At 35.2% G+C, this 27,009-nt stretch overlaps 1 protein-coding gene across 2 annotated transcripts; it reads left to right on the top strand.

The window, feature by feature from the left end:
- The first annotated feature begins 2,085 nt into the window (after window positions 1-2,085).
- MS3_00002415 (uncharacterized protein) lies at window positions 2,086-22,513 on the top strand. Of its 2 annotated transcripts, XM_051209991.1 has the most exons (7): window positions 2,086-2,787; window positions 2,825-3,053; window positions 3,118-3,306; window positions 3,360-3,434; window positions 3,496-3,591; window positions 3,635-3,742; window positions 4,415-7,107. In XM_051209991.1, the coding sequence occupies exons 2-7, from the start codon at window positions 2,994-2,996 to the stop codon at window positions 4,565-4,567; spliced, it is 681 nt and encodes a 226-aa protein (XP_051075478.1). In that variant the 5' UTR covers window positions 2,086-2,787; window positions 2,825-2,993; the 3' UTR covers window positions 4,568-7,107. The 2 variants fall into 2 exon arrangements, with proteins under 2 accessions (XP_051075478.1, XP_051075477.1); XM_051209992.1 differs by lacking the exons at window positions 2,086-2,787; window positions 3,496-3,591; window positions 3,635-3,742; window positions 4,415-7,107 and adding exons at window positions 21,262-21,357; window positions 21,404-21,511; window positions 22,195-22,513.
- The last annotated feature ends 4,496 nt before the right edge of the window (window positions 22,514-27,009 follow it).

Raw genomic sequence — 27,009 nt, 5'->3', positions numbered from 1 at the left:
GATGAGTTCCACTCAACTGATTGTTCGACGATGATCCGTAGTGTTGCAATTTGGTCTGTGCATGATTGATCCTTATGGAATCCAGCTTGTTGATCTCGAAGTTGGGCGTCTACTGCATCTTTCATCCGGTTCAGCAACACTCTGTCGAAGACCTTCCCTGGTATTGATAGCAGTGTAATGCCTCTGTAGTTTTCACATTTGCTCAGATATCCTTTCTTTGGAATCTTGACGAAGTGTCCTTCTTTCCAGTCCATCAGCACTTGTTCCTCCTCCCAAATCTTTTTGAATAGAAGGTAAGGCATGTTTGTAGTTGCTTCGATGTCTGACTTTAGTGCTTCAGCTGGTATATTGTCGGGTCCTTCTGCTTTCCCGTTCTTGATTTGTCTGACGGCCATTCTGATTTCTTCCTTCGTCGGTGGGTTGACGTCTATGGGAAGATCTGTGTGTGCCGCTTCGATGTCCGGTGGATTCATTGGAGCCGGCCTATTCAGGAGTTCCTCGAAGTATTCTACCCATCTGTTCCGCTGTTGTTGAATTTCAGTGATTGGCCTGCCTTCTTTGTCCTTGACCGGTATCTCTGGTTTACTGTATTTTCCTGATAGTTTCTTCGTTGTATCGTAAAGTTGTTTCATATTTCCTTCTCTTCCAGCTTTTTCCGCCGTCGTCGCTAGTTCTTCCACGTATTTCTTCTTGTCAGCTCTAATGCTTTCCTTCACTTGCTTGTTTGCTTCTATGTATTCAGCTTGTGCTTGGACTTTCTCTGCTCGTGTTCGGCTGTTGTTAATTGCTGTCTTCTTGTTCTTCCTTTCTTTGATCTTGTCCAGTGTTTCTATAGAGATCCATTCCTTATGATGCTTCTTTTTGAGGCCCAGAACAACCACTTGACACGTTGAAGTTAATGCTTCATTGATACTTTCCGAGTTGTCCTCTATAGTAGTTTCTTCTTCCTTCAGTAGATCCTGTAAGGCTTGGAACCTGTTGTTGAGAGCTATCTTTAATTCATTGAGTTTGTCAGTATCTCTAAGGAAGGCTGTCTTGAACCTTTGTAGTGCTGATTGTCCAGTTCTTCTTTAGCTTCAGTATTAAATTGACCATTGTCCTTCGGAATTTTTTATTGATGCAAATATGATCTATCTGGTTCTCTGTAGTGTGGTCCGGTGAGATCCATGTAGCCTTGTGTATACGCTTGTGTTGAAATATAGTGCCCCCTATGATCAATTTGTTGAATGCACATAGATTTGCAAATCTTTCTCCATTCTCGTTTCTCTCACCCAGTCCATGTCGTCCCATGATATCTTCATATCCGGTGTTGTCTATTCCGACCTTGGCATTTAGATCTCCCATCAGAATGGTGAGGTACTTTCTTGGGTATTTCTCAATGATTGACTGCAGCCGTTCGTAGAATTGATCTCCAATGTCGTTGTTAGAAGGGGAATCGGCCCCGTGGCTTCCGAAGGAACTCAGCTTTCACCATGAAGCGTCATAATTCTTCTAAAAGAAGACCTTCTAACTCTCAGGGCAGAGTTAAAATGGTTTGAATTATTTTTTCTGGTAAGTGTTTTTGTAGCGAGTTAGTTTTCTACGGAATGATGACGCTAACCGCATTCCCAAACCTCCTCCTTTACCCGGGCTTGGGACCGGCAGTAACTCTAGAAGAGCTACAGGCGAAGGTTTTTAAACACGTCGCCAATGTTATAACGCTCGTGTCTACTTCGTCTACAAGTATGGGACGTCAATTTAACTTAGACGAATATCTACACTAGATTCCCTCACAGTGTCTATTCTACAGGACTTCAACACAACTCAGACGATAAAGAACATGTGATTAGCCTGACTAGAAACTAAATACATTTCCACACCGAAACCCGACACAATCCAACAACAGTGAACAATCAATCAATCAATCTATAATAATAAGGATAGGGGAATATATAACTCATCTGACACATGTCAGACTGTCTGCATTTTTGACTAAGCAGATAACCAATCATTATCAACCACACATCAATTACATTGATCATCCTTCATGAAATACACTTAGTCCCCATGAATCTCATCCTGTTTACTCTCACTTAACTGAACTGCCACAATTACAGATATCCAAAATAATTGTTACGTACATTCACAGCTCGTGTTCTTCAACGTTATTTTGGTCAATCATCTGTCTTTATCATTTTGAAGTATGTCCTCATGATTTCGAATGAACAGTTACCTGTCATAACTGAGGAAATACTGTTGGACATACTGAGTATGCAACCACTCATAATGTCCATGTCATCTCTGTATGACCATGACCTGATTATGTGAATGTAAGTGTGACTATAACACGTGTGAGCTAGTGATGTTGACAGATGTGAGTAGCGTGTATTATCAATCGAAAGTGAAATACCTGAAACAGGAGGTTGAGAAGATCAAACAGAAGAGGGTGCAAACAGAGACTGATTAGTGTGGAACCAGAAGCACAATGAATTCTGAGACGATTGATTGACATTTGCAGAAGGAACAGTCAAGTTTGAGACGATGAATTGACATTTTGCAAATGCAGTATATACGTAATGGTTATCAGATATTTTCAAAAGATAGTCTGTAATTTTCTTCTCAAATACACTTGTGTTCTCGTTCACTACATCACAATTACCACTAACAAATGCATAAACATACATCAAACCAAATTTTAACTACTTATAATGACAAGTTGTATACTTTTGAATTTGATAATAAAATGAAGCCGAACCATAGTGACAATGATAATGTTGATGATGTGATTCATTAGTGCTTCTGAATTAAGTAAGTTAACTTTGTGTTGTGCATGAATTTCTATTAGAAATGCACAGTACAATGAATAAATTAATTCAGATGAATCCCAATTAATTTTACTATTTCACTTGATATTCTGTGAAAATTCACATTGAAAGTGAAAGATACATTGACTCACATTTATTACCAGTACATACAGCATACACAATATCATCATCTCAGTGAACAATATTGAAATGTTATTGTCAAGTGAATCTTGGACTAAAATATTCATCCTGTGCAATTGTAGTTTTGTAGTAAGTATCATTACATGTGTTCTCCCCATATGGTTATTCATTTCATCTTACTTATACAATCCAGGTATTCGGTGTTGTTCTGTTAACACTCGGAATTCAACCACAAATCACATTAAATCAATTCAGAAATATACTACAAAATGCGAAACCAGAGATCTTCCTGGTTGTCAGTATCTCAGGTGGTCTCGGTGTACTAGGATCATTTGTTGGCATTTATGGACACTCGAAGAAACAGAAAGTGATCATATATTTGGTAAGTGATATGTTCAATATGGACAAGTGTATTTCACTCATACCTCTGTTCAGAACATTTTCGTTTTGTTTATCGTGACTTGTGTGTGGATCGGTATGGCATCAAAAGTAGCTTTAACGGAAGACAGGGTTTGTTTGATATAAACTGAACCTAATATATCGTGACACACTGATCTTCATATCATTATAGTTCCTTAATTTAGTTAATAGCTCGCTGAGTTCTACTGTTAAAGAATATGAGAAACGAGTTGATTATCACATGGAGTTTGATGAATTACAAAAAAGTGTAATTTATAATCAAATCCAAAATTCTGATGACTTCTCTATAGTTTTACTGCTGTGGAGCAAACTCGGAGAATGATTATCGACATCCACAATATACTAGGTCAGTACTAACACCTGATTCATGTAAATACGACAGATTCGCATATCCTAAAGTAAGTCAATATTTTTGCAAATTTTTAACCAATTAAATTACCTGATTTCATCACTTTAACAATCCGCATAGAATATTCACTTTTGTATTAACTTACGGTTCACAACCAAATACTGAATGTTCAGCTCACTCACTAGGAACATGTTGAGTCAACTGTCATGTGGAATAATTTTATTTATTGAGTAGAATTTCAACCGCGTTTTAAGAACATTTGTTAACATGTTGCTAAGTGATTTCCAATATAGGATTCATCGAATAATGCTATTCATCTAGGCAAATACAATCATCTTGATTACGTGGTTTTCGTTGACACACATGAATATTTAAAAGAGTTCCACATTTGAAGATTAGGTGACATTAAATCCATTGAAGTTGTTTTCATTACTGACACTTCTGTTCCTCTCATCAGCACACTATAACTCAATCATATCAGTGAGTGACTAGTGGTAAAATCAAAACCATTAACTCAAACTCACTGAACTGCTCTACCGGCACAACAATAGATTGCTGTCAGTTCTGCATTGTTCTCAGTCTTATTCTCATTCACAACAACATCACAGTCTAATCACTTTCACTACGCTTCACATTTCAATTATCCATGTAGATTTATTGAATGAATGATAAACACTTCATTGTAATTCCTTATTCACTTTTTCTCATCATTTCATCAAAGGGATGTGTATCAGCGATAATTGAATATACACAAACTTATCTAAATATCATCATGTATCTATGTTTCACATTCGGGATTATTCAAGCGCTCTACTTGATATTGTCAATTATGAGAATACGTAAATTTGAAGGTGACGATTTTCTATCTGCATAATGGTCTTATTGAGACCAAATGTTAAGAAGATATTCAATGGAACCTAATGTCAATCAAACAACCGAATCATTGACTATTCATTACTCATTCTATTGTCATTTGATCTTACTTATTTGTACACCATTATACACTATTCTCATCAACTGAATAATGAATTTCTTCATTATTTTCTTTGTTTAAATCAACTTGTTACTGGGAGGTATTTCGAAAGAAAACAAACACAAAATGAGAAACGTTTATTCTCTTTAACACAATCGATAGGAAATTTCAACTAGAGTATATCAGTCAATCAGATCCGAAGTGTTCATACAACGAATACAAGGTACTTGATCGAAAGTAGATTATCATTATTATTATTATCATAAGGTATTGATTAGATTTCAAGATAGATGGTTGTCATCTCTTCAGAGTGTTTATTGTGAAGGTGTAGTTGCAATGATAAATCGATCTAGTTGTGGTTATTGAGAGTTGCATTATGATTTTATGATGGAAGGTCATTGGTTTACTATAATACTGAGAGCATTGTGGATTGATTGAGCTTTAGAAGTAAAACGATAGGTGTATTTTTCTTTGAAATTCTATTTCTGACATTTTGTTACAATATCTGTTGAGCATAGTTGGAGATGTGAAAACCACTTAATATGTATACTTATTTTACAGGATTATAATAATACTCACTTAGTATTGTTTTGCTTGTATTTTCCCATAGAGGTTTTTAATTGGAATTGATCTGTCTGTTTGTAGCATATGTGCATACTGTGAGTATGCCTCGATATTTCTTTAATTCATAAGCTTTTATAAGCAAAGACTGATAATGGCTAGCAGTTTGATGCGCGTTTAATCCTATTTGGGACTCGTCAACTGGAAGTACCTACATCTCAGAGTTGATGTTCACTCTGATAATAATACTGATTAATAACTTCTGTTTGATATAGTGACAGCATTGAAAATGAATTCCACAAAGAGAGAAGACTTCGCTTAACCAACCTTTCATGTTTTATGGCTTATAGCTGCATTCCGTTTATAATATTCAAAAAGGTAAAACTAAATTCCAACTAATACCATCTAATAATTACTATTTGTATGTATGTATGCATGCACATTGTGGAGGTTACCTAAGCTGCGTGCAATCTACATTTTGAACATAGAACTATAATTCATTAGTTTAGTGAAGAATTTATTTAATGTAGAGGTAAAGATGAAGGTTGAGCGAAATCGTTACTTGGAAATTTCATCACAGTTTTACATTTTATCAAGATGTATTGAATCTTACTACTGAAATACCGATTCATCCTGTCACGTTTGGTTCTATGTAAATCAGTGAGAAATCAGTGATGTTATCATTCACTCTAATTGATGAACAATGATGAGATTTCAAAATTGGCTTCCGCAATGCCAAAATATCTCATAATCCATGCAGTGTGGATTGTGTAATGAAAGGCTCTAAAATTATGTAAACTAGTTGGTACTACAAATATCACAGTTCCAATTCCCTTCTCAAAGAAAATTGCATAGCACTGAATCCACCAACCAATAACATTCAAAGCAATTGGTTTATGGAATTCATTACTAATTATTGATCGATTAATATGGAATGTTGTGTTTTATTGCCTAGTTGAATGTTCAACACTTCCATAACTGACATGGATTGTAACTTGAAGAGAACACACATTCCTACCATACGTCAGTGAATTTACAATAAATGTTTCACAAACCAATCAAGCAAATAATGAATAATCTTGATTGTGCGTTAAAATGCCCCAGTCACAAACACATTCACTTCCATGAATGTTCAGTCCGTATGTGAACTCCTGTTTAACACGAGAAATCATAAATACATATCGACTATTGAATATCTCAATATCTCGAATTCGCTGAGCTCACAAATGTAAAAATCTTCTGAACATTAGTCGCTACTGATTAGGATGAATAAGTTGAGCTTCATTTCTCTCTGTTCAGACTACAATGATGACGATTCCACATATGTTGATATTTTGAACCGTGTAAATATATTAGATTTACCGGTTGATAGAGTGAGAATGATCCGTGATGAATATAGTGAATTCTCTATTGTCGTCTCATTGGAAGGAACTGTGACGAAATTATTATCGTTTTTATTGTTAACATTTAGTGTCGCTGTCAAAGAGGAGGTGGAGATGGTGCTGTACTGTGGATTCCGTTGTTGGGTCTAGAGATGAGTATTAAGTTGGTGTTGTCTGTTGCAGTTAGTAGACGTCTAGTGGAGTGATCTGGTGAGATGATATTGTTTGTGATGTTCAGTGTTGAGAAGAGAGAAGACGCGAGACGTTTGAGTGCAGGATGGACATCGCACTGAGATTGTCTGTGAGTTGGGGACAGTTATATAGCTCAGAGTGTCGACGGAATCCACATTTCGATGAGGAACAAGGCATAGAATGCGACAAGGAGGAAAGGTGCACTATGAGAAGAACGACTGAAGGAGCGACTGTTTAAAGAGGGAACAAGTGTGGTGTATGTTAATGAGGCTGACAGATATAAGTAGTACGTGGCAGCGATTGGAGTGGAATGTCTATCAGAAAAAGTTTCAAAAAAAGAGAACAGGAAGGAAACAAATCACAATTAAAATAACAACTGAATTAAAACAATAATGCAGTATGTAAAAATCAATGCAAAGAAGTTGTGCCAACTCATCTGAAAGATGAGTTATATATTCCTCTATCCTTATTATTATTATTGATTGATTGATGGATTGATTGATTGATAGTTCATTGTTTTTGGATTGTGTCGAGTTTCGGTGTAGAAATTTATTTACGTTCTAGTCAGGCTAATCACATGTTCTTTATCGTCTGAGTTGTGTTGAATTCCTGTAGAATAGACACTGTGAGGGAATCTAGTGTAGATATTCGTCTAAGTTAAATTGACGTCCCATACTTGTAGACGAAGTAGATACGAGCGTTATAGCATTGGCGATTTTGGTAAAACGAATCTACGCCTATATATTAAGTTAAAGTGGATTCTGTAACAATATAATGGATGATCTGTAAACTTTATTGCAACAGAAAAATTCTGTTATCGAATTATTGCTCAAACGTATGTCAATATCACCAAGGATCGATGTATCTGATTTCACTATGACTCCGGATTCTATTGCGAATTCAATAAATTAATTTAGATTCGATCCAGAATGTAAAATTACTTCTGAGGCATGGTTTAAACGCCATGAGGATTTGTTTATTAATGAGTGTAAAGAGTGGGACGAAGTTTCGAAACTCAGATTATTATTACGCAAGCTCGGAGTGTCTGAACATGAAAAGTTCTGTAATCGTATCCTCCCAAAGAAGCTAACCGACATAATCTTCAGAGAAATAGTAGACTGCCTGACACGTATGTTTGGTGTACGATCATCAGTTTTTCACACTAGATACCGATCCCTCCAGCTTGTGAAAAAAACCACAGGACGATTATATGACGTACGCAAGCATCGGGAACCGGGAATGTGAGTGGTTTCGTTTACAGGAAATGTCCTCATATCAGTTTAAATGCCTCATTTTTGTCTGTGCGTTACAATCTGTAGTAGATGCAGATATCAGAACACGGATTTTAGTGAAGATCGAACAAGATCCTAATATCAGTCTGCAATGAGTATCTGAAGAATTTCAAAGTATGGTTAATTTGAAGCATGACACAAATCCAATAAGAAGGAACAATGAACATATGGAAGTTAATGTTCTGCGGAAATCTTTTAACAGAAATAAGGATTGGTACTCTCAAGGAATCCCAAATCATATGAAACCCAAAATGTCTTGTTGGCGATCCGGTAAGTGTCATTCTGGCAATGCTTTCTATTTTAAAAAGTTTATTTCTAATGTGGTAAATATGTTCATGCTCAAGTATGTTGTAAAAGTAGGCCGAAGATTGCCGACCGTCAGCAAACGTTCCATAAAGGAAACAACACGCAGACGTCACGAGAGATAACACATAATTCGAATGTTGTTCTGACCACAAAACGTCAATCATCGAGAAGTGCTCAACAAAGGATTTGACCATTCTGATGGGAGATTTCAATGCCAAGGTTGGAACGGACAACACTGGATATGAAGACATCATGGGACGACATGGACTGGGAGGAAGGAACGAAAATGGTGAGAGATTTGGAAACCTATATGCCTTCAATAGGGTCATCACTCTTCTCTCAATACCGGGAAAAGTATTTAATAGGGTATTGTTAAACAGGACGAAGGACTCCGTAGACTCCCACCTCCGAGACCAACAGGCAGGATTCTGTAAGGATAGATCGTGTGCAGACCAAATCGCGAAGATCGAAATACTTCTTGTTATGGTAATCATGAGAGAGAACAGTGGTACTGCTCCGTGTAAAATTTCACGTTATTATTTCAATACGTTCTCTGATTTAATTCCATTTTATTCCATAGATAAGCCGAACTCCATCAAATATCTTGATAACATAGATAAGAATGAAGTGGGCAAATCAAGAGGAATACAGAAGCGTCACTTACTACAAGCAAACAGTTGTATAGCATGAAAAGCGCTTCCAATTGTTTTGTGAGAATGTTTAGTTCATATTTGTCAGTTTGATGATAATGGATCGACTATAAGAGAATGTTGACAGATATTCGATTTTAGTACTGAAATGTTATGATAGATGATGTGTGATTTGTCATAAAATATGCGACTAATTATCTTCATTCTAACTGAGATGCGTCAATGTAGTAAATAGTTGTGATGTGTGTGTAATGTTTGTTTTTCTATAACTGGAATCATGCATATTACAGCTATTTTCATCGTTTTGTTTTCCATGATGTCAATTCAAATGATGGTGGAACATTTACTGTTGTTGTTTGATGAATGTATTTGCGTTTACTTCTATGTGTGTATATACTACTAAGTAGAGAAGTGATTTCTATTTTTATATTTCACATGAGTATTCTCATGTATACGAGTGTTCAAATGAAATGAATCAGTTGATTTAATTTGTTATAACAGTAGTATAGAATATTGTAATCTCAATGGTGAAGCAAAAGTAACCGTTGACAATGATCAAGTGTATTTTATTGGCGAGAATAATCAGAAAATAAGTGAATTATTCCACACCATATGATATAATCATGGGTGAATGATGCATTGACGATTCTGGATCCGTGAGATTCCCATCGTACAAGTGCTTTTCTAGCTACTTTGGACAGCATTCGTGCAACTCTCTGAGTGTGTGGAGCATTTTCCTCTTCATAACCGGAGTATAGTAGCATCTCTCTCGTACGGTTATTGAGTTTATGTTAATAAACTAAACACTTACCCTCTTTATCACATTCCGAACAAGGTATACGCGACATAGATTATGGTGTGCATTCGGATACACCTGCGTAATAGCAGCAGCTATTGCAGATGAATCATCTGTCACAATGCCTACCACCTCTCGACTTAAAATTCATATCAAGGGCAACGACCTGATATAAATAGATGTTCTCGTTATTCGTCTTGTATGTCCCGTTCAAACCAATAACATCAGAGAAACGATCCGTCAAAATCCTTTGATCACCAATCGTGAAGAAAAATTACGATAGACAGTTATCATCGTGTAATTCGTATTCGCATAGCCCACTCAAAGATGTTATGTGCGCTTTCAATTCCCCGTAATCACCTTTCGTTTACATTATAAATTGGCAAATGGCTTACCAGAAATGTTCGCCTGTGAGAACACTTTGTACCGCATATTATAGATATCTTGATCATTCAGTGGTTTCCCATAAGAATGGTAAGCATAATTCTTAATGTGGAATGAAGCAGTACCAGATATTAACACCGGTCGCACATTTTCAAGCTAGGCCTCCGTTAACCTGCGCACCCATGAATTACCTTGGTATCTCAGGGAATTGCACTCGTGATTGTGATGCACATTCCCACGTACAACAGTCCAGTAGCCGTCGATAATCTTACAAAACATGAAGGCCGGACATTGGTTGTTCATATAAGCCCTTCGTTAAAAAATTTATTAAACCATTTACCTAATTACCTTCTCCGTCTAATACGCTGTGACGAACCGCTAGATCTTATACGCCCATTTCGCCAACACACAAATTTAATGTACGATTTTATATCTCTGCCAATATGCGAATCTCTCACTACATAATGACTGTAAGTCGATCTTTCAAAATTTGTGATAGCGGTCTTTAACGCTTCAACCCAATAATATTGTCCGACCGGCCATTTTTTTTAAAAAAAAATTTTCCACCCCCAAATTACAATATTTTTCATCCCATGTTTCGTCCAATGAAATGGCTAGTTTCAAAAATTAGATTTAATTGGTTAGTTATGTCTTGAAAATTGTTATAAATTATCAGTACTTGTCGACGAAGCACAATTTCAATCGTCATTATGGAGCAGGGTAACGTGCTGAGTACAAGCGCTGGTGTTTCTCACGTAACGGAAATGGAGGAAGTCTTTTTGACTACCTTGTTTCTGGTTGCGTTTCCATCGGTTGAAGCGTTAAAGACCACTATCACAAATTTTGAAAGATCGACTTACAGTCATTATGTGAGAGAGTCGCATATTGGCAGAGATCAAAAATCGTACATTAAATTTGTGTGTTGGCGAAATGGGCGTATAAAATCTCGCGGTTCGTCACAACGTATTGGACGGAGGAGGTAATTTGGTAAACTGTTTTATAATTTTTTTAACGAAGGGCTTCTATGAACACCCAATGTCCGGCCTTTATGTTTTGTAAGATTATAGACGGCTATTGGACTGTTGTACGTGGATATGTACATCACAATCACGAGTGCAATTCCCTGAGGTACCAAGGTAATTCATGGGTGCGCAGGTTAACGGATGGGGAGTTTGAAACTGTGAGACCGCTGCTGATTTCCGGTACCGCTGCATTCCACATAAAGAATTTTGCTTACCAATCTTATGGGAAATGTCTGACCGACCAAGATGTCTGTAATATGCGGTACAAAGTGTTCTCACACGCGAACCTTCCTGGTACGGAATTTGCCAATTCATAATGTACACTATAGGTGATTACGGGAAATTGAAAGCTCACATAACATCCTTGGGTGGGCTTTGCGAATACGAATTGGACGATGAGAACTGTCTATCGTATTTCTTCTTCATGACTGCTGAGCAAGTGAATTTGGCCGGTCACTTTTGTGACGTAATTGGTTTTGACGGGACGTACAAAACGAATAACGAGAACGTCCATTTATATCAAGTCGTTGCCCTGGATATGAATTTTAAGGCAATACCCATGTGCATTGCCTTTTTAAGTCGCGAAACGTCAACATTCGTTTCTGCCTTCCTGCGTTTTTTCCAACGGTGTACCAACAGTCGACAGCTGGTAGGCATTGTGACCGATGATTCACCTGCAATTGCTGCTGCTATTACGCAGGTGTATCCGGATGCACACCATATTCTGTGTCGCGTACACCTTGTTCGAAATGTGATAAAGAGGGTAAGTGTTTCGTTCATTAACATTAACTCAGTAACCGTTATTGTAGAGGGTGCGATCAGAAATTGTACAACTGTTCTTTCGCCTCATGCTCACTCGAACGGTTGAAAGGTAAATCAAAATCTACATAACATGATTTTGTTGTTTTAACAACGTACTTTCGTTAATCGAAATGTCGGACGGGACGTTTGGCAGATACGTCAGAGACCACCTTCTACCATGGAAACACAAATGGTCCACTGCTTTTCGACCGCCATCCACTCTCTTTGAACTGAACAATACGAACTTCGTCGAGACCAGTCACCGAGTCTTGAAGATGTATCACCTTAATCGAAAAACACCGGTTCTCAGATCCATTTTCAATGTGTTGCTTCGTACTGGATATTGGATGGAAGCAAGATTACATAAATATTCAATGGATTGTCGGGGGAACGACTGACACCAGTTGCCTGTCAACTACTGAAGCGACACCTTCGCATTCCTATAACGTAGTCTGCATTGTCGGAAGATTTATTCACCGCTATGGACGCCACGGGGACGTACTACGTACACGTCGATACTAGCTGGTGCTCGTGTTCATTCTTCATTGAAAACGGATTACCATGCCGTCACATATTGGCTTACTGCACACACAGTAATAGTGATGCAGTTCACTTCATGACTTCATAGTTCACGGTAGACTACCAAGAACATCAGTAAACTTGCATGGAGAACAGCATTCGTACACCCTTTCAAGAACCTGGACTAACGTAGCAGTGCCGTTCATGCAACGAGGAACTGTTGATTTGGATGAAACGCTCAGTAACGATGAGGAGGAAGTAATTTCTATTAACTCCGAAGAGTTAACTGAACGGGACATAGAAAATGAAGAAGAGGATGACGAGAATCGACTCTGCGACATCTGTAATCTTGCGCAGCCTCCGTGTGAAACCGGTGATGCGGTTGGTTGGGTTTTCTGTAGATGTGAAGCAATGTTTCATACCTTCTGTGCCTACGACCCATCGCCGAACGTACGAGCAGTGCACTGTCCTATCTGTGGCGCCATTACAAACTAATAGTGACGACGTCCGACCGCGAGAACGAGTGAAGGCCCTTTTGAGGGCCACCCACAATTTGATTTCCATTATTTTTTATCTACTACTTTCCCGCGGCAAAGGTCAAGTGATTAAGCACTTATTAATGTCTCATGAATTCAGATATCCCTTAGAGATTAATAATGGAAAAGCGATTATCGCTCATGTATTCGTAAACTTGTTTCTAACGTTTATTAGATATAAAGGTTAAGAAAACTTAGACAAGATTTTGCCATCTAATGAAGACTAATCTAGTAATTTTTTTATTTAAAATAATGTGATTACTGTTCATGTTTTAGTAACACTTTTGTAAACTATCTAATAATAGTACATTTTAGTCAATTTTAATAAGAATATTGCAATATAGTGAAAATTCTAATTTGCTCATTAGGTCAATAAGTTTCTGAGAACATTTATTAGTGATTATCATTACGAAGATAAATGTGATTAAAGCTCATAGAGAAGTAAACATAATGAAGAAAATTGTCTTCCTTATGAATAAAATAATGACATTAGAAAACAAGTTGAAACCATCATCATTGAAATGATTCATGTGATAAAAGGTCATATAGTAAGTGTAAAAAGAAATAAGAATATTAGCTGTTTCATGAATACAAAATGCAATAATTTCATATTCCGGTTTTATATTAAAAGTACCAGAACTATGCGTACGTAAGAAGTACTTCTGATCGTAAATTAAGCCTTCATTGTTATTCATAACTACTGATTATATCACCGTATTCATTTGCACACCTCTTCAACTATTTATTACTGGTACAATCACATTGTACCAGTTAAAAATTCCCTTAAAATATTCAAAAATAAAAAATAACTTAGCAAACAATCGTTTTCATTAACTTCATCATCACACTATACAGTTATTAGTCCATAATTTTAATATTTTATAAAGTCCAAAAATAAGGCATGACATTTATGAATTTGACAATGTGTTAACAATGGTTAACGTTTACATCTGTAACGATATATATATTTACAAATTAAAAAGGTCATTCACTAAAGGTCGGGATGATTTGCAGTAAAGTGTTCAGTCACAATAAGTGACTAAGCATTATAGGAAAATTGAAACTGCAAAAAATTTTGTGTCAATGAAATACATAGTACAAGAATTGAATCTTTTCAATTGACATAATAATAATAATAATAATAATAATAATAATAATAAGGAAAATAAATAATACTAATAGCATTGTAAATGTTCATTGATACAGTTGACCTTACTCATATTTATACGTTTAAAGTCGATAAATATTTGTTGAGTCAGTCAGACGACGTAGGCTTGTTCATTTACACTTCATGAAACTGATATTTCAAATGCTTGTCAAAAATGGTTACATTCGTTATGTCTAGATATAGTTCAGGTTTCATATTACGGCGGTTAACAATATTCACACATGACTGATTAAACACACTAATTTTTATTACGACCAAATAATTAATTTTAAAATACAGAACTACAAATAATTTACAAGTGAAAATAATGAACCGTTTCAATGGATTTCCAAATTAACCACATTCAACTCTAACGTTGTCTAATTCTCATTATGAATGACCATTTACAAAATAATCGTTTACTAAATATTAAGTGTCTATTTCGGAAAATTTATTACTACTTTCATATACTGTCAAAGTCAGTTCATTAAATGATGGTCTATGGTTGCTTCACCTGAATTATACATATTTTGCAACCAGTAAGTTATCATAATGATTTATTGATATGTTGATTTCTTTTTCCCATTAACACACCGTGTGTTACAATAAAACCTATGCACACACTTTGGTGATAATTTGTTTATTAATTTGGTATTAAATATTTGACTACCGACCTCATTCAGTAATCACTATTATCAAATATTCAAACCGGTTTTCAGTTGCTTTTTCAAAAAAACTTTCTTTTACTGAGATACATATAATTATTCGTGTTAAGATAACTAACGACTTCAATTCAAGGTATACTTGATCGGAAAACCAAAAATTGATCCCAATACACATTCACTAACAGTAGGATTGCACGGTAATGCAATTAAGTTGGTGTCTTTTTCTTCAAAAGTCTAAATTTTTTTCAAGACTAAGATTACACAAAAAAAATTATTCATTATCATTAAATTTCAAATGTAAAAAATGAAAATTCTGACATCCAATCACAGCTCCAGATGCGATTTCGATTTCAACTAATCAGATTACAAAGATGAACAGTTTACGATCAATCACAAAATTATTAAAGGTAACAAAATGTTTGTTCATTATCACTTGAGCACACACTTGCAAAACAAGTCCACCAATCAACGATACCTAAATTTTTCATTCACACCCCACAATTTTTTTAAAAGGGGTGGTAAGGAATCATATAGGCCGGTCACTTAATGTCAACCGCTTCAACCGATGGAAACGCAACCAGAAACAAGGTAGTCAAAAAGACTTCCTCCATTTCTGATACGTGAGAAACAACAGCGCTCGTACTTGGCACGTTACTCTCCTCCATAATGACGATTGAAATGTACTTCGTCGACAAGTACGAATAATATTATCCGACCGGCAATTTTTGTATTTTTTTTAAAATCCTCCCCACCCCAAATATAAAAATTCTTCCACCCCCAAATTACAATATTTTTCATCCCGTGTTCCGTCCAATGAAATGGCTAGTTTTAAAAGTTCGATTTAATTGGTTAGTTATGTTTTGTCGGATTGTTATAAAACATCAGTATTTGATAAAGTGGGTTAATTTGTTGAACTTGATTTGGCGGACAGCTAAGACAGGCACCTGGCAGTTGGGGTTGGGTTGATGGTGCGTAACTAGTAATCCATCTTGCCAATGGGAAAGTGTTGAGGAAAGTTACGTATTACAGGTTTATTATTTAAAACGTTTGATGTTGAGTAACCTAGTAATCCATCTTCTTCACGACTGGTGATCAAAGGATTTTGACGGATCGTTTCTCTGATGTTATTGGTTTGAACGGGACATACAAGACGAATAACGAGAACATCTATTTATATCAGGTCGTTGCCCTTGATATGAATGTTATGGCAATACCCGTTTGTATTGGATTAGTAAGTCGCGAAACATCGACTTTGATTTCCCGATTCCTGTCGTTCTTCCAACGGTCAACCAACAGTCGACAGGTGGTAGGCATTGTGACAGATGATTCATCTGCAATAACTGCTGCCATCACGCAGGTGTATCCCAATGCTCACCATATCTTGTGTCGCATCCACCTTGTTCGCAATGTTATAAAGAGGGTAAGTGTTTCCATATGAAACTGGTGATGCAGCTGCTTGGTTTTTTTGTCCTTGCGAAGCAATGTTTCATACGTTTTGTGCTTACGACTCATCACTAAACGTACGAGCAGTGAACTGTCCGAATACACATTCACTAACAGTAAGATTGCACGGTAGTGCAATTAATTTGATGTCTTTTTCTTCAAAAGTCTAAATTTTTTCAAGACTAACATTACACTACAAGAATTATTCATTCTCATTAAATTTCAAATGTAAAAATGTACATTCTGACATCCAATCAAAGCACTTGATGCTATTTCGATTTCAACTAATCAGATTATAAGGATGAACAGTTTACGACCAATTACAAAATGATTAAAGGTGACAAACTTTTTGTTCACTATCACTCCAGCACACACTCGCAAAACAAGTACACCAATCACCTATCCCTACATTTTTTTCACACTCTACAACTTCAAAGAAATGGGTGGTAGGGAACCATAATTGCCGTCCATTTAATGTCAACCAACTGATTACATAGGATATTTCACACAATTTTAGTCCAAGATAATGCATAAGCAATAAACTGTATGGTTATAAAACAACAAAGGGCCAATTAGAAACTTAATAATGGACGACTTTATGAATATTTATGTCTGTAATCCACCCCCACCCAAAGTTAGTAAAAATTTTCCAGGTGCATCAGAATCTCCTCTTCCTCAAATAACTGAAACCTTCAGATCTGGCTTAGATAAGTCAAAATTATCCGTACAATTTCTCTCCCTTTTTTTTCTCTACAATCACTGTACCTTCTGGTCTTCCAAAGCCGTCTCTCCCAGTCGCTTAACCTTTATCCTTAAGGTTATATTTTTATTTCCATGGTTTTTCTATAATCTTTTTTTTTCTAAACTGATGTTGGACAAACGCGTTCTAACAATTAACAACCTTTATAGAACTTCTGTTACTTTTCACACACTTAGCAACTACAACTTAAATTTGTTAATTTATGATCTTAGTTATTTTGCTCGTTTATTACTAATTCCCAATAAACATTGTTACGCTTATCAAATACGCAATAAAAGTTTTAGTTTTTATTTTCATTCATACAACTTTGAAAATTTTCACACAGTTTCTACCATTTATAAGCTTGATTACATATAGAACAAACATCGTAGCAGAACAACATGAATTCAGTTATTTCGTGGATTCCACTCGGCTGTTTACAACTGATAACCATAGTTTTGATCTTACTTGCTTGTTTACTTACGCCTGTTACTCCCAATGGAGCATAGGCCGATAGTATTGATCAGTAAAACAAAATAAGTTCATATACTTTATATCGGCAAATGTCCTAAATAAATTAGATGAACATGTAGAGACAGAATATTGAGGAGGATACACATTACTGTTTGTTCTATGTTTGCCACGGAGATAACTATTAGGATCCGACTCAGTAGACCGCCTATGACTACTCCATCAAACTGACTCTATACGATATTGTTGAGTTGAAACTGAACGTCTATGGTGCATAACAGTGGAAGTTCCTTGAATTGGCCTTTCGGTAACGGAAGTATTTCAGAATGGTGACAATTTGTATTGTTTCTTTTAAGTGGTTGCTGTAATAGCGATGATATATCAGATAATACCATGAAACGATCAAAGCTGTTAAAATTCTCTAGTATCTGAGTAAACTTGGAAGCGTCTTTCAAACTATGAACACATGATTTAAACCGAGTGGGTTCTAATTGATCCACTAAACATCCTACGAGTTTGAGAGATGGATAATTGATCGTTAATAAGATATTTCTGACAGAAGACTCAGGTTTGTGTAGTTATGGTAGTCCATTTAAATACGTTAATCCGGACCCTCGAGATCTCGAGTCATCATATGTTTGATTATTAATTCAATTCCTCTCCTGAAGATCTTTAAAACACTTTAATGCTTCTCTCTATAGCTTCAGTCGTATCATTATCCGAGTTATCAAAAAGGAATCAAACAAAATCATCTACAACCATTGAGAATGAAATCACCTTAACATTTTTCTTCGATCGACCACTTTATTCTTGATATATTTTTCAAAGGACGGTTCATACTTCCCTCAGTAAACTGTCAACAAGGCTGTCTTTGAATCCGATCAAACGTTTAACACTCAATATTACTTCATTTTCATCATCTTTACTGTAAGTAAAAACCAATAACTATAAGTCTTAACTTCAAAGGTGATGAGGTTGCAAACACAATCAACAGAGACTGAATACTGCGCTAGCCAGAACTTATCTGGCGGCCAAACTTCAAATTCTGTATAAAACAACATGCTCAATAACTCAATCAAAGGTTGATGAGCATCCTTTTCATGTTACCGCCAATTGTATTTATGAATTTACGTGTACCTGTCAAAGCAGCTATATTGGCCGAACAGAAAGGAGGGCATATCTCAGATTTTTTTCGAACATGTTCCAAAAAGCCTCAGAACAAGAGAAAGAAAGATTCTAAATAGTGCAATCACCAAACATCTTCTTGATACAGGACATCAAGTCGATACCCTGCAATCATTCAAGGTGATTAGTAAGCAGCCAAACTCCAGTCTTCTGAATTTCGCTGAGGCAGTTGCTATCAGACGCCAGAATCCTAATTTATGTGTTCAAAAGGAGATGGTTATTAATCTTTCCTTGCCTTGGTGATTTATATTCCTTCGTTGTATCTTAATATTTTTTTCTTTTCTTTAAACTCTTTCTTGCATTTATTACACCATTGAGTTTTATTCCAACTATCTTATTTTATCAACTGAACTCTACTCATTTTATTCCTATCAAGGTTTACTTGTTTCTAGCCGTTTGAACTGTCGTCACAATGTTCTTTCATCACATAAGGTATATATTTATAATATTCAGTCTATTAAATTTATTTACATCATTACTATACTATACAAATATGTCTTCAATATAACTTCCAATCAAACTTTTATGTAAGTAATTTAAACCCATTATGCAATTATGATTTTAAATATCACAGGTTATGAGCAGCTGACGAGAACCAACGAAATCAAATGAATTCATGCTATTCTGCTAGAATGTTTGTTCTTGCTCTTTTCAAAATGATAAGGGGAACTATGTGTACTAAATTTTATCTTACATAATATGTTCAGTATTTCTCAGGACTTGGCTTCCACAGATACTTGGAGGATTAGTTGTGAATATGTTCCGTAGTTATTCATTCAAACACGGTGTTCTTGCAATAACGAAATTGTATGCGTTATTTGGATTGATAATAAAACCTTCATTAGTTTACGTAACCGTTTGAGGGGATTGTAGAGATGGTTAGTGCAAATATTACTGTGAATACGTATAGCATTATTCACATATTTCATTATTTCATTTAATCTCCACAATCATTGATATGCACTATAATACGCTGATTAAGTCGATATTGAATTTGCCTTTCTCAGTATTTCTATATTACATTGATCATCGTTCATGAAATACACTTAGTCCCCATGAATCTCATCCTGTTTACTCTCACTTAACTGAACGACCACAATTACAGATATTCAAAATAATTGTTACGTACATTCACAGCTTGTGTTCTTCAACGTTATTTTGGTCAATCGACTGTCTTTATCATTTTGAAGTATGTCCTCATGATTTCGAATGAACAGTTACCTGTCATAACTGAGGAAATACTGTTGGACATACTGAGTATGCAACCACTCATAATGTCCATGTCATCTCTGTATGACCATGACCTGATTATGTGAATGTAAGTGTGACTATAACACGTGTGAGCTAGTGATGTTGACAGATGTGAGTAGCATGTATTATCAATCGAAAGTGAAATACCTGAAACAGGAGGTTGAGAAGATCAAACAGAAGAGGGTGCAAACAGAGACTGATTAGTGTGGAACCAGAAGCACAATGAATTCTGAGACGATTGATTGACATTTGCAGAAGGAACAGTCAAGTTTGAGACGATGAATTGACATTTTGCAAATGCAGTATATACGTAATGGTTATCAGATATTTTCAAAAGATAGTCTGTAATTTTCTTCTCAAATACACTTGTGTTCTCGTTCACTACATCACAATTACCACTAACAAATGCATAAACATACATCAAACCAAATTTTAACTACTTATAATGACAAGTTGTATACTTTTGAATTTGATAATAAAATGAAGCCGAACCATAGTGACAATGATAATGTTGATGATGTGATTCATTAGTGCTTCTGAATTAAGTAAGTTAACTTTGTGTTGTGCATGAATTTCTATTAGAAATGCACAGTACAATGAATAAATTAATTCAGATGAATCCCAATTAATTTTACTATTTCACTTGATATTCTGTGAAAATTCACATTGAAAGTGAAAGATACATTGACTCACATTTATTACCAGTACATACAGCATACACAATATCATCATCTCAGTGAACAATATTGAAATGTTATTGTCAAGTGAATCTTGGACTAAAATATTCATCCTGTGCAATTGTAGTTTTGTAGTAAGTATCATTACATGTGTTCTCCCCATATGGTTATTCATTTCATCTTACTTATACAATCCAGGTATTCGGTGTTGTTCTGTTAACACTCGGAATTCAACCACAAATCACATTAAATCAATTCAGAAATATACTACAAAATGCGAAACCAGAGATCTTCCTGGTTGTCAGTATCTCAGGTGGTCTCGGTGTACTAGGATCATTTGTTGGCATTTATGGACACTCGAAGAAACAGAAAGTGATCATATATATGGTAAGTGATATGTTCAATATGGACAAGTGTATTTCACTCATACCTCTGTTCAGAACATTTTCGTTTTGTTTATCGTGACTTGTGTGTGGATCGGAATGGCATTTAAAGTAGCTTTAACGGAAGACAGGGTTTGTTTGATATTATTTGAACCTAATATATCGTGACACACTGATCTTCATATCATTATAGTTCCTTAATTTAGTTAATAGCTCGCTGAGTTCTACTGTTAAAGAATATGGTAAACGAGTTGATTATCAAATGGGGTTTGATCATTTACAAAAGACTGTAAGTTATATACAAATGCAAAATTCTGATGATCTCTTGTCTCTAGTTTTATTGCTGTGGAGCGTCATCGTACAAAGACTATCCATATACAAATCATGGTCAGACATCACACTTACCTACTTCATGTAAATACGACAAATTCGCATATCCTAAAGTAAGTCAATATTTTTGCAAATTTTTAACCAATTAAATTACCTGATTTCATCACTTTAACAATCCGCATAGAATATTCATTTTCGTAATAACTTACAGTTTACAACCAAATACTGAATGTTCAGCTCACTCACTAGGAACATGTTGAGTCAACTGTCATGTGGAATAATTTTATTTATTGAGTAGAATTTCAACCGCGTTTTAAGAACATTTGTTAACATGTTGCTAAGTGATTTCCAATATAGGATTCATCGAATAATGCTATTCATTTAGGCAAATACAATCATCTTGATTACGTGGTTTTCGTTGACACACATGAATATTTAAAAGAGTTCCACATTTGAAGATTAGGTGACATTAAATCCATTGAAGTTGTTTTCATTACTGACACTTCTGTTCCTCTCATCAGCACACTATAACTCAATCATATCAGTGAGTGACTAGTGGTAAAATCAAAACCATTAACTCAAACTCACCGAACTGCTCTACCGACACAACAATAGACTGTTGTCTGTGACAAGACAGTTCTGCATTGTTCTCAGTCTTATTCTCATTCACAACAACATCACAGTCTAATCACTTTCACTACGCTTCACATTTCAATTATCCATGTAGATTTATTGAATGAATGATAAACACTTCATTGTAATTCCTTATTCACTTTTTCTCATCATTTCATCAAAGGGATGTGTATCAGCGATAATTGAATATACACAAACTTATCTAAATATCATCATGTATCTATGTTTCACATTCGGGATTATTCAAGCGCTCTACTTGATATTGTCAATTATGAGAATACGTAAATTTGAAGGTGACGATTTTCTATCTGCATAATGGTCTTATTGAGACCAAATGTTAAGAAGATATTCAATGGAACCTAATGTCAATCAAACAACCGAATCATTGACTATTCATTACTCATTCTATTGTCATTTGATCTTACTTATTTGTACACCATTATACACTATTCTCATCAACTGAATAATGAATTTCTTCATTATTTTCTTTGTTTAAATCAACTTGTTACTGGGAGGTATTTCGAAAGAAAACAAACACAAAATGAGAAACGTTTATTCTCTTTAACACAATCGATAGGAAATTTCAACTAGAGTATATCAGTCAATCAGATCCGAAGTGTTCATACAACGAATACAAGGTACTTGATCGAAAGTAGATTATCATTATTATTATTATCATAAGGTATTGATTAGATTTCAAGATAGATGGTTGTCATCTCTTCAGAGTGTTTATTGTGAAGGTGTAGTTGCAATGATAAATCGATCTAGTTGTGGTTATTGAGAGTTGCATTATGATTTTATGATGGAAGGTCATTGGTTTACTATAACACTGAGAGCATTGTGGATTGATTGAGCTTAAGAAGTAAAACGATAGGTGTATTTTTCTTTGAAATTCTATTTCTGACATTTTGTTACAATATCTGTTGAGCATAGTTGGAGATGTGAAAACCACTTAATATGTATACTTATTTTTCAGGATGATAGTAATACTCACTTAGTATTGTTTTGCTTGTATTTTACCATAGAGGTTTTTAATTGGAATTGATCTGTCTGTTTGTAGCATATGTGCATACTGTGAGTATGCCTCGATATTTCTTTAATTCATAAGCTTTTATAAGCAATGATGGATAGCGGCTAGCTGTGGAATCTAGTTTGTCGGGCGTTTCGTCCTATTTGGGACTCGTCAACTGGAAGAACCTGCATCTCAGAGTTGATGTTCACTGATTATTAACTTCTGTTTGGTATGACGACAGCACTGAAAATGAATTCCACAAAGAGCGAAGACTTCGCTTAAGCAATTTTACATGTTTATTGTCCTAATATATGCATTCCGTTTAAAATATTCAAAAAGGTAAAACTAAATTCCAACTAATACCATCTAATAATTACCATTTTTATGTGTGTATGCATGCACATTGACGAAGTTAACTAAGATGCGTGCACTCTAAATTTTGAACATAGAACCATAATAAATTAGTTAAGGGAATAATTTATTTAATGTAGAGGTAAAGATGAATGTTAAGCCAACCGCATTACAGTTTTACATTTTATCAAGATGTATTGAATCTTACTACTGAAATACCGATTCATCCTGTCACGTTTGATTCTATGTAAATCAGTGAGAAATCAGTGATGTTATCATTCACTGTAATTGATGAACAATGATGAGATTTCAAAATTGGCTTCCGCAATGCCAAAATATCTCATAATCCATGCAGTGTGGATTGTGTAATGAAAGGCTCTAAAATTATGTAAACTAGTTGGTACTACAAATATCACAGTTCCAATTCCCTTCTCAAAGAAAATTGCATAGCACTGAATCCACCAACCAATAACATTCAAAGCAATTGGTTTATGGAATTCATTACTAATTATTGATCGATTAATATGGAATGTTGTGTTTTATTGCCTAGTTGAATGTTCAACACTTCCATAACTGACATGGATTGTAACTTGAAGAGAACACACATTCCTACCATACGTCAGTGAATTTACAATAAATGTTTCACAAACCAATCAAGCAAATAATGAATAATCTTGATTGTGCGTTGAAATAATCAACCTTATTGACAGATATTCATTCGTAACTTACTCTTGGAAACAGTCACTAATGAGTATATGATGATTGCAATCTGAGAGGGGTTTTTCGGAGATTGTAGTAATCTAAAAATCGAATTGATGATTCGTTGGAATCTAGATCACCATCGAACACCTGGTTTCGAATCTCGTGGGGCGTGATCGTGGATGTGCACTGTTGAAGAGTTCCATACTAGGATGAAACGGCCGTCAAGTGCCAACAGGTTTTTCATGGTGGTCTAGCTTCAATTGACTCATCAGTTCAATTATTAAATTACTAAAATATCGGAAAAACCCCTCTGTTTACTGAAAGATTATATTGTGTATAAAGTTGTATGAAATCGGGAAGGAATAATTAAGTGGAATGTAAGCAAATCAGAATAATCTCATGTTTGGTAGATGAATATTGATGTTATGTTGTTTCATATGACTATATCGAACAAAAAAGTGAAGAATATGTTACGAGAGATATTTGTTGACGTTGAGGTTGCGACTGAAGAATAGTTGGTTAGACAATTAACAGTTTACAGGGATGTGTTAATGTATGAATATTTACGTCAATCTAGATAGAATTATATCAATCGACTATATCAATTCATTTGATGATAGTGGGATATTTTACATATACCATCGTCAGTATGTGCATTACGATAACAATATTCCATTTCATTTAACATCAATAATCATAATTTAAACACAACTAATTCAAATACTATCGAAAACTTGTTTATGTAGGCGGGATCAGTTTTGTGACAACAAAACCATGATGTCTCGTAGTGGTTCTGACGCCATTCAGAATTCATAGAAGTTATTCAAATACAAAACTTCATTACGTCATCCCATTTCTAGGCATTCGAAACTGTCAATAAACATAATAAAATATTTCATTTATCTTAAATATTTGTAGTGCAGTGAACGAATACTCACGTGGAAAGAAACCCAATTGTTTTGTTTGATAAAAAATCATACAGTGATTTAGTAAAAAATATGCAAATCATATATTGAGTACATATTGGCACAACTTCTTTGCATTGGTTTTTACATACTGCATTATTGTTTTAATTCAGTTGTTATTTTAATTGTGATTCGTTTCCTTCCTATTCTCTTCATATGAAACTTCTTCTGATTGGCATTCCACTCCGATTGCTGCCACGTACTACTTATATCTGTCAGCCTCATTAACATACACCACACTTGTTCCCTCTTTAAACAGTCGCTCCTTCAGTCGTTCTTCTCATAGTGCACCTTTCCTCCTTGTCGCATTCTATGCCTTGTTCCTCATCGAAATGTGGATTCCGTCGACACTCTGAGCTATATAACTGTCCCCAACTCACAGACAATCTCAGTGCGATGTCCATCCTGCACTCAAACGTCTCGCGTCTTCTCTCTTCTCAACACTGAACATCACAAACAATATCATCTCACCAGATCACTCCACTAGACGTCTACTAACTGCAACAGACAACACCAACTTAATACTCATCTCTAGACCCAACAACGGAATCCACAGTACAGCACCATCTCCACCTCCTCTTTGACAGCGACACTAAATGTTAACAATAAAAACGATAATAATTTCGTCACAGTTCCTTCCAATGAGACGACAATAAAGAAATCACTATATTCATCACGGATCATTCTCACTCTATCAACCGGTAAATCTAATATATTTACACGGTTCAAAATATCAACATATGTGGAATCGTCATCATTGTAGTCTGAACAGAGAGAAATGAAGCTCAACTTATTCATCCTAATCAGTAGCGACTAATGTTCAGAAGATTTTTACATTTGTGAGCTCAGCGAATTCGAGATATTGAGATATTCAATAGTCGATATGTATTTATGATTTCTCGTGTTAAACAGGAGTTCACATACGGACTGAACATTCATGGAAGTGAATGTGTTTGTGACTGGGGCATTTTAACGCACAATCAAGATTATTCATTATTTGCTTGATTGGTTTGTGAAACATTTATTGTAAATTCACTGACGTATGGTAGGAATGTGTGTTCTCTTCAAGTTACAATCCATGTCAGTTATGGAAGTGTTGAACATTCAACTAGGCAATAAAACACAACATTCCATATTAATCGATCAATAATTAGTAATGAATTCCATAAACCAATTGCTTTGAATGTTATTGGTTGGTGGATTCAGTGCTATGCAATTTTCTTTGAGAAGGGAATTGGAACTGTGATATTTGTAGTACCAACTAGTTTACATAATTTTAGAGCCTTTCATTACACAATCCACACTGCATGGATTATGAGATATTTTGGCATTGCGGAAGCCAATTTTGAAATCTCATCATTGTTCATCAATTACAGTGAATGATAACATCACTGATTTCTCACTGATTTACATAGAACCAAACGTGACAGGATGAATCGGTATTTCAGTAGTAAGATTCAATACATCTTGATAAAATGTAAAACTGTGATGAAATTTCCAAGTAACGATTTCGCTCAACCTTCATCTTTACCTCTACATTAAATAAATTCTTCACTAAACTAATGAATTATAGTTCTATGTTCAAAATGTAGATTGCACGCAGCTTAGGTAACCTCCACAATGTGCATGCATACATACATACAAATAGTAATTATTAGATGGTATTAGTTGGAATTTAGTTTTACCTTTTTGAATATTATAAACGGAATGCAGCTATAAGCCATAAAACATGAAAGGTTGGTTAAGCGAAGTCTTCTCTCTTTGTGGAATTCATTTTCAATGCCATACAATTGCTAATATATATAGTTATTTTACAGGATGATAATAATGCTCATTTAGTATTGTTTTGCTTGTATTTTACCATAGCGGTTTAAGACTGCAATTTATCAGTCTTTTATTGGCATATGTGCATACTGTGAGCATGCCTCGATATTGCTTTAATTCACAA

The sequence above is a fragment of the Schistosoma haematobium genome, chromosome 1 (assembly GCF_000699445.3).
Source record: "Schistosoma haematobium chromosome 1, whole genome shotgun sequence".
NCBI lineage: Eukaryota > Metazoa > Platyhelminthes > Trematoda > Strigeidida > Schistosomatidae > Schistosoma > Schistosoma haematobium.
The sequence above is the reverse complement of the archived record's forward strand: the minus strand, read 5'-3'. Positions and strand labels throughout refer to the sequence as shown.